This window comes from Simochromis diagramma, unplaced genomic scaffold, assembly GCF_900408965.1.
Source record: "Simochromis diagramma unplaced genomic scaffold, fSimDia1.1 OVJJ01000361.1, whole genome shotgun sequence".
In the NCBI taxonomy this organism is placed as follows: domain Eukaryota; kingdom Metazoa; phylum Chordata; class Actinopteri; order Cichliformes; family Cichlidae; genus Simochromis; species Simochromis diagramma.
This window is the reverse complement of record NW_024386860.1, coordinates 14,443,660-14,458,679: the sequence shown is the minus strand read 5'-3', so window position 1 is coordinate 14,458,679 and position 15,020 is coordinate 14,443,660. Positions and strand designations below refer to the sequence as shown.

Below are 15,020 nucleotides of genomic sequence, written 5' to 3'. Positions count from 1 at the left end.
TCGAACTCCAGGCCTCGAGGGCCGCTGTCCTGCTTGTTTTCCAACTAAACTGCCCTTGTAGCTTCTTATTGGCAAAGCACACCTGATCCAGGTAATCGGCAGCAGGTAGGGCAGGGATATCTCAAAAACAAGCAGCATGCTAGCCCTCGAGGACTGGAGTTTGACACCCCTGGACTAGACGCTGAACTAAACCAGCAATAATAACAAAATACAACCCGAACCTTAGTCATAATGCAGAAACATACCAGAATAACTGAAACACAGATTCATAATAAAAATCAAAGCACCAGAGGAACATAAAGAACAATCCATCATTCATAAAAAACCCAAAACATAAGGAACTCAAAATGCTGGGTCGATACGACTCAGGACTGTGACAAAAAAATGGATTTCAGCAAACGTTCTTTCAGCAGAGGTCATTAAGAAGGAGTTTCTCGTGTGTCTGAAGGATTTGGTAGAAGACATCTTTGGAGGCACTGCCAGCTTTCAGAGGACCGCTGTAGAGTTCCCTCATTTTTTCCTGAGAGGTCTGCAGAGCTCTGATTCTGTCATAACTTTCCTGCTGGATAACTTTTTCTTTCAGGAGCTCATCCAGAATCGGCGCGATGTTGCTCACTCTCTGGATCAGCTCCACTCTGTGTTTATCCACAAAGTGGTTTTCTGAGGAAAGATTGCAGAGATTCATCACATATGTTGATAATCAAAGACTAAATCCATCCATAGCTTACATCCTCTGTTACTTATTTCCAAACAGAACTCACTGATATGTGTTAAACATTAAAGACTGATTCATTGTTGTGCTTCTTTTTACTTTCTACATAATCAAATCTAACTCGGTATCTTTCTGCTTTTTTCCCCTCTTCACCCTCAAACCAGTCAAACAGATGTCTGCCTCTGCCTGAGTCTGTTTCTTTCTTCCCCTCTCTGACACCGTCTGATTATTGGATGCCAATATTCAGCACTAATGTTGTCATACCAAAGGGAACCCACCACAGCCAAACACAAAGTGCAGTTCTTTTTATACACAAATCATGTGAAACATCTAACCTTGTACTTTACCACTTCTTTGGTTTTCATCTGAAAGTGAAAAAATGAACCAGTAAAAATAGAGAAACACAGTATTTACTGGGCTGATCTACCAGTAGGCGTTAGCTTTAATAATAACTGTCGTCTAGCTGAATACAGCCACAGATGATGTCGTCTTCACTGCCCTGCACTCTCTCTTCATACATCTGAAATATAACAAACTCTCTCTCAACAGGCTGTTTGTGAAGCTGACTGGCAGACTCGTCACTCTGGTCTTCAGTAACACATTGTGCAACTGGATACTGGACTTCCTGTCAAACAGGCTGCTGTTCAGACTGGTAATCACAGCTCCTCCACTCTAGGGCCACACTGGAGCCCCCCAGGGTCGTGCACTCAGCACCCTCCTGTTCATGTTGAACAGCCATGACTGCACTCACAGACATAGAGAGAATATCTTCATGAAATTAGAGGACAACACCACCATCATCACTCTGTTGGAGGAAATCAGCCGTACACAGCTGTGCAGTTTGGTGCAGAGACAACAACTCACTGCTCAGTGTCAACACATATCTGGAGCTAATGGTCAGACAGCAGGAGAGTTTACTTCATGGTGAGAATACATCAGTTACATACTTCACCATGAACAGATATTTATTTTATATCTGAATTATTTCTTCATTCACATTTTTGTTACCAGCATAAAGAGATTACAGGAACATTTGCCATCTGTGTTGCAGAATAATAATAATATTAATATTAGTATAATACTTTGTGGGGATAGGTTAATTGAAAAATCTAAATTGCCCATATGTGTGAATGCGGGAGTGAATGTGAGTGTAAATGGTTGTCTGTCCCTGTGTGTTAGCCCTGCGACAGACTGGCGACCTGTCCGAGGTGTACCCCGCCTCTCGCCCTATGACAGCTGGAATAGGCTTCAGTGCCCCCCACGACCCTGAAAAGGATAAGCGGAAGTGGATGGATGGATGGAATAATACATTTTATTTGAAAATGCCTTTCTAAAACCCAAGTTCACCTTACAAAGAAAAAAACACATCAAATAAAACAGTAGGTTAAAATAGATTCTAATAAATTAAAATACAGAAACCAGCAAAATACAACCACAAACAACAAATTAAAAACAAAACAAACAAACAAAAAAAAACCCAAAATTTGACAGCAAGTAAAATGTGCCATGGTTCTCAGCCGGAAAAGGGTGGAGTGCCCACTCCGGGTCGGGGATGAGTTCCTGCCCCAAGTGGAGGAGTTCAAGTATCTCGGGGTCTTGTTCGCGACTGATGGGAGAAGGGAGCCAGAGATCGACAGACGGATTGGGGCTGCAGCTGCAGTAATGCAGACGCTGCACTGGTCTGTCGTGGTGAAGAGGGAGCTGAGTGTAAAAGCGAAGCTCTCAATTTACCAGTCGATCTACGTCCCTACCCTCACCTATGGCCACGAGCTGTGGGTAGTGACCGAAAGAACGAGATCGCGGATACAAGCGGCAGAAATGACCTTCCTCCGAAGGGTGGCTGGCCTCTCCCTTAGAGATAGGGTGAGAAGTTTGGCCATCCGGGAGGGGCTCAGAGTAGAGCCGCTGCTGCTCCACATCGAAAGGAGCCAGCTGAGATGGTTCAGGCATCTAACAAGGATGCCCCCTGGGCGCCTCCTGGGTGAGGTGTTCCAGGCATGTCCCACCGGGAGGAGGCCCCGGGGCAGACCCAGGACACGCTGGAGAGATTATATCTCTCGACTGGCCTGGGAACGCCTTGGTGTTCCCCCGGATAAGCTGGAGGAGGTGGCTGGGGAGAGGGAGGTCTGGGCCTCTTTGCTTAGGCTGCTGCCCCCGCGACCCGGCCTCGGATAAAGCGGATGAAGATGGATGGATGGATGGTAAAATGTGTATTAAAGTGAGTAAGCCAGTTTAAACAAGTAGGTTTTGAGTTGTGATTTAAATAAGTGAACCTATATTTCTTAAGGCTGAAGGAAGTGAGTTCCAGAGCCGAGGAGCAGAGCGACTGAAAGCTCTGTGCCCCATAGTTGTAAGGCAAGCAGAAGGAACAACAAGATGAGTGGCAGATGAAGATCGGAAAGAGCGGGAAACTGTGGTAATATGAAGCAGATCACAGAGATAAGGAGGGGCAAGGTTATGAATACACTTAAACGTGAAAACTAATATTTTAAAGTTTATCCTGGCTTCTATGGGCAACCAGTGAAGCTGTTGAAGAATGGGGGTGATATGGTCTCTTAAGGGAGTCCGAGTTATGACCTGGGCTGCAAAATTCTGAAGAAGTTGAAGTTTATGGAGGGACTTATTGGGGAGACCAAATAAGAGCGAATTGCAATAATTGATCTGGGAAGTAATAAGACTATGGACAAGGATGGCAGCAGCATGGGGAGTAAGGAAGAGACGAAGTCTGTTAGTGTTACGTAAATGAAGGTATGCAGGTTATGTAATTAATGTGAGACTGAAATGAGAGAGTAATGTCAAGTATGACACCCAAACTCTTTACCTGCGGGGAAGGAAGGATGGGGGAATTTTCAATATTAATGGAGAAACTGTGAGATTTGGTTAAGGTAGAGGCCGTGCCAACGAGTAAAACTTCTGTTTTATTACTGTTAAGTTTGAGAAAATTGGAGGAGAACCAAGATCTGATCTCCATAAGACAGTTCAAGAGGGAGGTAGGTGGAAGGGATGAATTAGGTTTGGAGGAAATGTAGAGCTGGGTGTCATCAGCATAACAATAAAAATTGTATTATATTTTCAGAATATTTGGCCAAGAGGGAGCATGTAGATAATGAATAAAAGAGGTCCTAATACTGAACCCTGGGGCACACCAGCAGAAACAGGATAGAGACTTGAAGAGTGTGATTTAAGTTGGATAAACTGAGTGCGGTCTGACAGATATGAGGTGAACCAGGCAAGGGAGGTGTGACTAATGCCAATGGATGCTAATTTGCTGAGGATATTATGAGAAATTGTGTCAAATGCCGCATTAAGATCCAGAAGGATGAGAATGGTTAAAAGACCAGAATCAGGTGCCATCAGAAGGTCATTAGTAATTCTTAAAGCAGTTTCTGTACTATGATTGGGGTGGAAACCAGACTTACTTTCACTAGAACTGATTACACCAGAATAGTTTGCAGATTTGGCTGAAGTAATGCAGTCCTTATACAACAAGATATGATCGTTATACATTTCTTTGTGTATGCTAAGTCTGGTTTTCTTGAACAGACGTTCCAGTTGGCGACCTTTAGCTTTGAGATTGTGCATGTTAAGAGTAAACCATGGTGCTGAACGGGAAAATGAGACAGTTCGGTGTTTAAGTGGAGCAAATATGTTAAGAAGGTTATGGAGGTTGATATTATAGTGAGAAACAAGTTCATCTGGGGATGAGGAGCTGTGGATAAATGGAAAGTCATAAATGGCAGATGAAAGATCAGCAGGGTTAATATTACTAATTTTCCTAAATGTGATGTCACAGGGAGTACAGGTTTTAGAGGCTGTTGTATTTACAGTAAAGGAAATAAAGTTATGATCAGATTGGGGAAACAAATGGGCTTCCCAGTGAGTGGGGGTAACGCCAGAACAGCAGACCAAATCCAAGATATGACCTTTAGAATGAGTAGAAAATTTTATGTATGTTAGGAGTCCAAAACTTTCCAGACAAGATGTAAAATCTCTGAAAAGAGGGATTTTATCATTGTTCATATGGATACTGAAGTCACCAACAATTATCAAATTTGGGGAAAGTACCGAGAAATGAGTAAGAAGAGCAGTAAAGTCATTTAAAAAAATACTTATTTGGCTTAGGTGGCTGGTACACAGTGCATATAATGGCGGGAGTAGGGCCAGGGAGCTGTACAGGGAGTGCAGAATTATTAGGCAAGTTGTATTTTTGAGGAATAATTTTATTATTGAACAACAACCATGTTCTCAATGAACCCAAAAAACTCATTAATATCAAAGCTGAATGTTTTTGGAAGTAGTTTTTAGTTTGTTTTTAGTTTTAGCTATTTTAGGGGGATATCTGTGTGTGCAGGTGACTATTACTGTGCAGAATTATTAGGCAACTTAACAAAAAACAAATATATACCCATTTCAATTATTTATTTTTACCAGTGAAACCAATATAACATCTCCACATTCACAAATATACATTTCTGACATTCAAAAACAAAACAAAAACAAATCAGCGACCAACATAGCCACCTTTCTTTGCAAGGACACTCAAAAGCCTGCCATCCATGGATTCTGTCAGTGTTTTGATCCGTTCACCATCAACATTGCGTGCAGCAGCAACCACAGCCTCCCAGACACTGTTCAGAGAGGTGTACTGTTTTCCCTCCTTGTAAATCTCACATTTGATGATGGACCACAGGTTCTCAATGGGGTTCAGATCAGGTGAACAAGGTGGCCATGTCATTAGTTCTTCTTCTTTTATACCCTTTCTTGCCAGCCATGCTGTGGAGTACTTGGACGCGTGTGATGGAGCATTGTCCTGCATGAAAATCATGTTTTTCTTGAAGGATGCAGACTTCTTCCTGTACCACTGCTTGAAGAAGGTGTCTTCCAGAAACTGGCAGTAGGACTGGGAGTTGAGCTTGACTCCATCCTCAACCCGAAAAGGCCCCACAAGCTCATCTTTGATGATACCAGCCCAAACCAGTACTCCACCTCCACCTTGCTGGCGTCTGAGTCGGACTGGAGCTCTCTGCCCTTTACCAATCCAGCCACGGGCCCATCCATCTGGCCCATCAAGACTCACTCTCATTTCATCAGTCCATAAAACCATAGAAAAACCAGTCTTGAGATATTTCTTGGCCCAGTCTTGACGTTTCAGCTTGTGTGTCTTGTTCAGTGGTGGTCGTCTTTCAGCCTTTCTTACCTTGGCCATGTCTCTGAGTATTGCACACCTTGTGCTTTTGGGCACTCCAGTGATGTTGCAGCTCTGAAATATGGCCAAACTGGTGGCAAGTGGCATCTTGGCAGCTGCACGCTTGACTTTTCTCAGTTCATGGGCAGTTATTTGGCGCCTTGGTTTTTCCACACGCTTCTTGCGACCCTGTTGACTATTTTGAATGAAACGCTTGATTGTTCGATGATCACGCTTCAGAAGCTTTGCAATTTTGAGACTGCTGCATCCCTCTGCAAGATATCTCACTATTTTTGACTTTTCTGAGCCTGTCAAGTCCTTCTTTTGACCCATTTTGCCAAAGGAAAGGACGTTGCCTAATAATTATGCACACCTGATATAGGGTGTTGATGTCATTAGACCACACCCCTTCTCATTACAGAGATGCACATCACCTAATATGCTTAATTGGTAGTAGGCTTTCGAGCCTATACAGCTTGGAGTAAGACAACATGCATGAAGAGGATGATGTGGACAAAATACTCATTTGCCTAATAATTCTGCACTCCCTGTATTGCGATGTATTCAAATGAGTGGAAGGGTGGGACAGAGACAGGGAGAACTTTCCGGTGTTTGCGGTGAATTATCGCGGGATAGCGAATGTCTGGATAGAGGTAAAGAGCCACAGGTGGACAGACAGCCAGGCTAAAGCTGAGTCGCAGAAGTTCTGTAGCAGAGTACTGAAGTAAAGCTATCGCCGGGTGACGAGCGATGGAAAAAACAGTTCAGGTGAGCACGGACCACACAGACACCCTGTGGATCCACATCTTGATCAGGCCCTCGTTGAATGTAGCCGGTTGGAAAGGCCCGATGAGGGTAAAAGACCGAGCAGGCAGCTAGAGTGCGAGCAATAAAAAACCGGAAATATTGGGAAAGCAAGTCAAAACAGGATTACGCTTTAAATACTTGGTTCAAGTTGTCATCAATAACTGTAGAACAAATAAAAACAAATAAAAACGAGAATAAATCAGTGACAAGCGGCAGCCAGACGCAGCAGCCAGACGCGCCAGCGTTCACTCAGCCGGTGTGTTCAGGATTCCTGCAACTTGAAATAATGATTGCTAAAATAAATCTTCAAAGTGAACGTGGTACAGTGATGATACCTTTTTGTAGACTTGACGTGATTTTCTTCAAAACCTTCTTGGTCACCTCCACAGACTTTTCTGTGTAGGTCTGCAACATCAGCTCCACCAGGTTACAGGTGCTGGTCTTCTCCAGTCGGCTCTCTGGGATGGGTTGGAGCTCCACCAAAACATCACGGTCCCGCAGGAACCACTTGAACTTTTCAAGCTCCTCCTTTTTCAGATCTTTCAACATTCCCACAAGCTTCTCTCTGTCTGATTGGACTGTTAATGCCTGACAAAATTTAAAACGGACAAAGTGACATGATTTGGAAATGATTTTATTTGTGGATAACAGATTAATACAATTGAATTAGGACTGTTTTTAATTTACTGATATTTTAAACTTACTTTCTGCATCTGTGCAGCGAGATCTTCATCCACATAGTATTTCTCTGAGGAAGGAAGAAAGAAATTAAAAAGAAATATTCTCACTAATGAATGTTTTTCTTTGTCACAAAATAACGAAGCAAATGAATCTGTAATCGACTGCTCTGTGATCAAAAAGCCAGGACATAAAGTAAGAGAAACGTTGCTGACACTCAGAAGAGGGTCTGAAGTGAAGATGTGTCAAACATGATGTGACTCAACAGATACTGAGTTCACAGAGAGATGAGTGGGACATGAGGAGTCCCATCAGTGTGAACACTTCGGTGCATCATCGTCTTCAGGCTCAGATCCAAACCCTGGCCCAGTGTTTGCTGTAGATGTTTCTATAGCTCATCATAACACTACATGTACTTATCAAAATACATAATATCTTATGAACACAAAAATAACCATCAAATCCCCTCTACTTTTCTTAACAAAAGACTAAACATTAAGAACACCAAGAAGAGAAAAGGCCAAATTTATAAAATATATTTTATTGTGTAAATATTGATCCAAAAGTTTCAAAAACATAAATTTTTGATCTTCCTTGCAACTTTAACACTTCCTAACGTTAAGCAGGTTTAATTTTTTTAAGGTTAGTTCCTCGTGTGGCTTTCTGTTTGTAATTTCTTCCTTTGTTCCTGTTCACACCTGTGTTACTGTGTAGGTTTAAGTGCCTGGAACATTTACTGTAAGATGATGCAGCAGTAACTGTTTAAATAAAACTCATCTACACAAACCTGTTCACAGAATGAGATTCAGTGATTATATGATGTCAAAAACATTTTGTAGGATTCATTGTCATAAATTCAGAGTTTCACTGTAAATTGCCTAAATCGGTCTCAGCGGGTTGAATCAGAACTCACAGAGTCTATAAAGATGCTTTGTCTCTGCATAAACTACAGAGGTTTAAATCAAATTACCCACCAAGACCTGACAGTCTTCCAAGCTCTGTTTAATCCAGGACTACCTTAAGCACTTCATCTTAATGTATGTGGATGACATGCTGTCTAAACCCGAGCCAACCACACACATCATATCCATCAGGTATTACAAAGACTCTTAGAAAACCGTTTGTTAGCCAAGAGGGAGAAATGTGAATTTCACATTTATTCTGGTTCATTCGCTGGGTTCCTTTTTAAGAAAGGTCACATAAGAGTTGATCCAGCCAAGATAATGATTCATGCGATGATGAACTTGCCAGTTCTCACCACCAGGAAAATACTCCAGAATTTTCTGGGCATTTCATTGATTTCATCAGGGACTATTTCCCCGCTAACCTGCCGAACTTCTCCCAAGAAACTTTTACAGTGGAGCACCTCTGCACAGCATGCTTCTGACCATCTAAACATTGTTTGCTTTGGCTCCCATTCTGGCACGTTCTAGGTTGACCCTTCTCTTCAGTTCATAATTGAAGTGGATGCCTCCAGCAGGTAATTCATGGTACTTTTTTACGTGTAATTTTTTACCTTTGACATAACCAGACTCTGGATGGTCATCTTCTGTCAAAGGAAATGAAAAAAAATCATATTATAGTTTAATTGGAAGGTAAGCACATACATCAAACTTCTACACACACTTTTCAACTTAGTGTCATAAAATGGAATATAACTCATTTTCCTTTGTTTCATTTCATGTCTTACTTCCATAGTTGATATTGCTTAATATCCACTGACCTTTTCGAATTTCACAGGTCCACAGTGGGTCATCAGGTTCACCAACAAGTGGTTCAGTGTGCAGGAGTGTAAGTATGAGTTCACTGCCTGGATTCTTAACGTACACCTCATAGAAGTTTTGCCTATTGTATCTGAGGGTTAACTCCTGTGAACGGAAAAAAACAAATCGGACAATTAGTATAATTAGGGGGTGTTGATTCATTTAAACTACCATAAAAGAGATTTCCACTGTTCCTTGTTCAGGCTACATGACAGTGTCAGACCTTTATGCTCCAACTGTGGTTCTGCTCTCTCCAGTCCAGGATACTGTCCATCTGTGCAGCTGACCCCATGCAGCATGTAGGCTTCAGTAATCACACTCAGGCAGAGGAAATCCTCTGTGCCAGAGCTCTTCATGATGTCAAAGACACATGTGCCAATTATTTGCATGTTGTGTGGCCAAATGTTTGTCATGTTAGAGTTATTTAGCATCTTTGTTGTGATCATTGGGTCATTACAAAAAAAAGTAATTATTACATATATTATGCAGAACTTAATTCCTAAAAGTAATTCAACATGTTACTTAATTACTCCCAGGAAAAGTAATTCATTATTCATCACATTACTTTTGTGTTACACTGTAAAGTAGCCTGAAATGCACTGTCACACAATAACCAGCTAATAGTATAAACCTTAGTCTACAGTCACATACCGACACAAATCCCTGTCCGAATATTATCTCTCTGTCATCTGTCTCTTAGTATTTATCTGTCATGGTTCTGGGTTATTTTGTCCCAGCATTTTGGGTTTATGGTGTTTTGGTTATTTTGTTGTGTTGTAGTGTTTTAGTTTCTATTATTTAGTATTGAGTTAGTTGTGGTTTTGCTTCTATGTATAGTACCGGGCTGTGTACCGGGCTGTGGTCGACTCCTTTGTCACGTGGTGTGAGCAGAATCATCTGCAGCTCAACGTGGCAAAGACCAAGGAACTGATCGTGGACTTCAGGAAGACCAGGAAACACTTGACCCCTGTTTCAATCCAGGGGGTCAGTGTTGACATTGTGGAGGACTATAAATACCTTGGAGTACACATTGACAATAAACTGGACTGGGCTAAAAACACCACAGCACTTTACAGGAAGGGCCAGAGTCGTCTCTATTTTTTGAGGCGACTGAGGTCCTTCAACATATGCCAGAAAATGCTCAGGATTTTCTATGAGTCTGTTGTGGCCAGTGCGATCCTCTATGCTGTTGCATGCTGGGGGAGCAGGCTGAGGGTCGCAGATGCCAACAGACTCAATAAACTAATCTGTAAGGCCAGCAATGTTGTGGGGATGGAGCTGGACTCCCTCAAGGTGGTGTCGGAGAGGCGGATGCTGTCCAAGATAAAGACAATGTTGGATAACACCTCCCACCCACTCCATGACATGCTGGTCAGTCACAGGAGCATGTTCAGTGAGAGACTGAGATTACCGAAAAGCACCACTGAACGACACAGGAAATCTTTCCTGCCTGTGGCCATCTCCCTGTACAACACATCCACTTAACACACTGGTTACTGCTACAACTACACATGTTTCTTTTCCAGCTATTTATTTATCAGTGACTTATGTATGTATGTATATATATGTATATATTGTACTATTCTTAGTTAGCGTATTGTCTGTCTTGTCTTAATGTTGGTTTATAATGGAGCACTGTAACAAAAAATAATTTCCCCCAGGGATCAATAAAGTATTCTGATTCTGATTCTGATAATTATATTTCTGTTTTTATGTTTCCTTGATGATGTGTCTAGTCTCCCTATTCTGTGTGCAGTCCATGTCTCCCTGTCTGTCATGTCCCTCTCCCTTTATCCCTCACTCCCTCTCTTCCCTCCATGTCTCATCTTCCTTAAATCTTTCCCTCTTTGTCTCCCCAGTCTGTCTCGTTTCACTGTGTGTTCCTTCCTCCCAACCTGTGTCTCGCCGTATATCTTTAGTCTGCGTCTTAGTGTTTCCTGTTTTACTTTGACAGTGTCGTGTCCTATGTTCATCCAGGAACCCAACTCAGTCTTTACAGATTGAACTGTGGTGGCGGGTGTGGTTTGTGGCTGCTGGGGTGGTGCAGTGGGTTCAGGGGCAGGGGAGGCTGGCTGGCACAGCTGTCAGTCATTGGCTTGTTATGCTTCTCCTATTCCTACACAGTAGCACGCTGGGACCAGAGTGTGGGGAGAAGGGACTGATCTGGCTAAAGGAGCAAAGACAGCACAGACAGAGCTGGGCAGTGCTAAAAAGTAACTGAGTGCAGAAACTGTTTGGAATTAAAAATTACACCATGAACAAGAAACACTGTGAGCAAGGTGGATGTGTGGGGGGGTTACATAGTGGCTGAAGTGCTACATGTAGGCCCACCTTCGGTTGGATCTTTGCACTTGCGTTGTCGGCTCTGAGGCTGAAAGTACGCTCAGTTTGCAGGTACTTGTCTGGATGATGCTTTCTGATTCTTTTAAATCCCTCACAAGATTCTCTGTCGTCAAATCTCTGTTTAAGAAATACAGAAAAGAATAAAGCAAAAACAGCAATATTTTCGTCTTTGATTTAAACCAATTTAAGCAATAAGATTTTTGTGAGAGACGGTCTAGTGAATTAATAAACCAAAGGAAAAAGTCACATTAACAAGAATAAAGCCTGAGATTAGAGAGTAAAGATGAAACAATACAAGAAAGAGTGTGTAAAACAAATTAACTGATAGAAGCTAGATTATGGGAGAAAACAGGGAGAGTATCACCATGTGAAGGTGATCAATATTTTGCATCTTCATGGGTGCTTTGTGAACTCTCAAGTTAATAATACGTGTCAAATTTTTACTTATCAGAGTTTTTGTTATATGAAGTCTGTATAATATGTTATATTACAAACTCTGGTCTGAGTCCAAATAATCTCCAGATTACAGTGAAGAGATTTATCAACTAAATTATTCCCACAAGTGCTGTTGTTGGTGATTTTCATCATACTCGTGGGACAGATTAAAAGAAAAACCATGATTAAAAAATATTCTGGGCTTTCTCTGTCTTCTGTACAAATGCTTTTGTTATGTAAACTTTTACATTCAGCGAGGCGATGTGCACTGTTTCAATGGATTCAGAGACGGCCCGCCACTGTTACACAATGGTACAGAGAAACGTTCAAGTTGTTGCCATCGGAGCACCTTAGCGCCATTATAAAGGGCAATTGTGATGGATTCTATAGGATATAGCGGCCTTTGCTTGATCACCCACCTCGTGACCTTGCTGTGCAATTACATAAAGGGGGATCACATTTTCTTTTTAAACATAATAGTTAATGTCTGTATCCCCCCCCTTTTTTTCCCCTCCCTTTACTTTAAATGTGGAACTGTCACGGTTCTGGGTTTGACCCAGTATTTTGAGTTGTCATGTTTTGGTTTGATTTTGTATTCTGATTCTTGTTCTTTCTTGATTATTATTATTAAAATTCTGTTTCTGTATATATTTGTGTTTTAGGATTTGTTCTTCTGTGGGTCTCATGTTTAGTATAGTTTGAGTTTTAGGTGTTATATTCTTTCTGTCTACCTCTCAGTGTCAAGTTTGCATTTTTGAATTGCTTCTGGTTTCCTGTTTTACTGAATGTTCATGCCTCATGTCAGTGTGTTCAGTTTTACTGCTCCCCTGTCTCGTTAGCCTAAATTCTCCCAGCTGTGTCTCCCTCCTGTTGCCCATTCCCTTATTACTCCCCTACCGCCCACTGTTTTCCTGTGCTCTCTGTCGTGTCGTACCCTCAACCTGCTGTGTTTTGTCTCCTGGGCCCTATTTCAGGAAGCCGGTTTAGTGCAAACTCTGAGTAAGTATACCCTGAGTTAACGTAAACTCTGGGTTTTCGGTTTCACAAAGCGAGTTTAGATTAATTCTGAGTGAGTTACTATGACGACACACTCCGTGAAGCTAACCTGCCCCCTAGCAGGTTTACTTCAACTAACCCTGATGTTCTCCGCCTCTTTGTCAGAAACCTGACTGTAGGAAGTGTCAGACATGGCGTGCCCCTTCCTTGAAGAGCCAGTAGATGTTGAAGCCCAAATTCTCCGCAGAGCTCTCCGCCGGGAGAGAGTGATTAGAGCGGGTTTGGACATTTTATCATTTCCTGATGATTTTCTGTGTGAACGTTACCGTTTTTCAGCACAATCTATAATTTATTTGAATAACATCCTCAGGCCTAATATTGCTCATGTGACACATCGCGGACATTCTCTCAGTTCTGTACATATTATTTGTATTGCACTTCGGTTTTTTGCAAACGGGAGCTTTCTGTATAATATTGGTGACGCTGAGCACGTTTCCAAGGCTACCGTCTGTCGGGCAGTCAGGAATGTTACAGTTGCACTGAAACGTCTCCTGTACTCGTTGGTGGTGTTCCCCGGTCATAGACCCACAAGATTTATCAAAGAGGGATTCCACAAAATTGCAGGTATCAGGATGAACAAAACTTAATCCATGATGTGGTGATACTTGAACTACTACTTAAATTTTACATTTATTTTCAGGGTTCCCGGCGTGATTGGCTGTATAGATGGCACTCACATTCCAATCATTGCTCCTTCAGTAAATGAAGGAGACTATGTGAACAGGAAGTCTTTCCACAGCATTAATGTACAGGTACATAGTTCCCTGTAGCATTTCAAACTAACAAATTATTTCATTATAGTAATGGATGCTAATTTGTGTTCTCTGCACTGTGAAGATCATATGTGATGCTGCCAACATGATCACAAATGTGGAAGCCAACTGCTCAGCCTCTGTGAGTGGTGGTGGTGGAGGACCCCCACCTGTTTTTCGGGCCTCCGCTTTTTTTCTGTTGGCTATAACGGGTCACATTTGAGCATACAGAGTAAGCAAATATGTACTTGTAATGTGCTCAGATAATTTCAATAAGTGCTTACAGAGGGGAAATTAATGTAGCCTCTAACTGCAATTGATTGACATCGGACAAACAGACCAAGCACTATGGCTCATAATACAATTACACCTTACCTGTTTGGACTATATTTTTATATTTCATTTTTACTTGCTGCCAGGAACGTTTGGGGCCTGTTGGGTTGCACCTGCGCTCACATCACAAAATAAAATGTATGAAATAAAAAATAAAATAAAATATAATAGAATAACGTGTTAAATGGGTGGAAATCCCTAGATCAATGTTTAAATTAACACTCACGCATTGACTCTGTCGGCTATGTTTTGCCATGCATGCTCTCTTTCTTTTGCAGCTGAGGCTGTGTTACTTTTTTTCCACGGAATTTGCATGTTATCGGCATATGCTGCCATCAGAATTTCGGCCTCAAGCGCTGTAAAATACATTGACCGCGCCTTCTTTCCCTCCGTCTCCATGGTGACTCGCTTAATCTGTGCTCCACTAATCAGGGCTTTATGTATCCTCGTGCGCGCGCTTAACTTGGGGTTAAAGCAACTCCGCGTTGACTGAACTAATTGTTATCAGCCTTTCTGAAACCGAATATTCCGAGTTGGACAGTTCGGGGTTACTCAACCCTGAGTATCGTTTTTCACTCTGAGTTTTCTAAACCGGCTTCCTGAAATAGGGCCCTGGTTTAGTATTTCTTTTCCAGTGTTCCAGTCCTTAGTTCCTCTGTCCAGAGTTTTGTTTGTTTTTTGGTGAGTTTAATTACGAGGTTTTTGCCCAGCAATAAAGCTGCGCTTTAAGTTTTACTTCTGTGTTTGAGTCCTGCATTTTGGGTCCACCACTCCTGCCTGCCTGCCACACAGGCAACCATGACAGGAACACTATACATATTTTGACCCAGACATGTACATTTGTAACTCATGTACCTGTATTTGTTTTTTCTTTCTCTTCTTCCTGTTTGTATTTGGCTATGATGATCTGTTTCTGTTTGTATTGTTTCCAAAAAGTCTATAAATCATTGTTTTAA

At 41.9% G+C, this 15,020-nt stretch overlaps 1 protein-coding gene across 1 annotated transcript in view; it reads right to left on the bottom strand.

Annotated features, from left to right (window-relative positions):
* Positions 1–237: 237 nt before the first annotated feature.
* Positions 238–15,020, bottom strand: part of LOC120732849 — a 77,388-nt gene continuing 62,605 nt past the window's right edge. Inside the window, exons 19-24 of the mRNA XM_040030715.1 lie at positions 11,477–11,605; positions 9,106–9,250; positions 8,899–8,931; positions 7,409–7,452; positions 7,040–7,292; positions 238–660 (exon numbers count right to left, since the gene is read on the bottom strand). Of these exons, the coding sequence (XP_039886649.1) occupies positions 407–660; positions 7,040–7,292; positions 7,409–7,452; positions 8,899–8,931; positions 9,106–9,250; positions 11,477–11,605 (858 nt within the window). The 3' untranslated portion in view covers positions 238–406. The remainder of the gene's footprint in view (positions 661–7,039; positions 7,293–7,408; positions 7,453–8,898; positions 8,932–9,105; positions 9,251–11,476; positions 11,606–15,020) is intronic.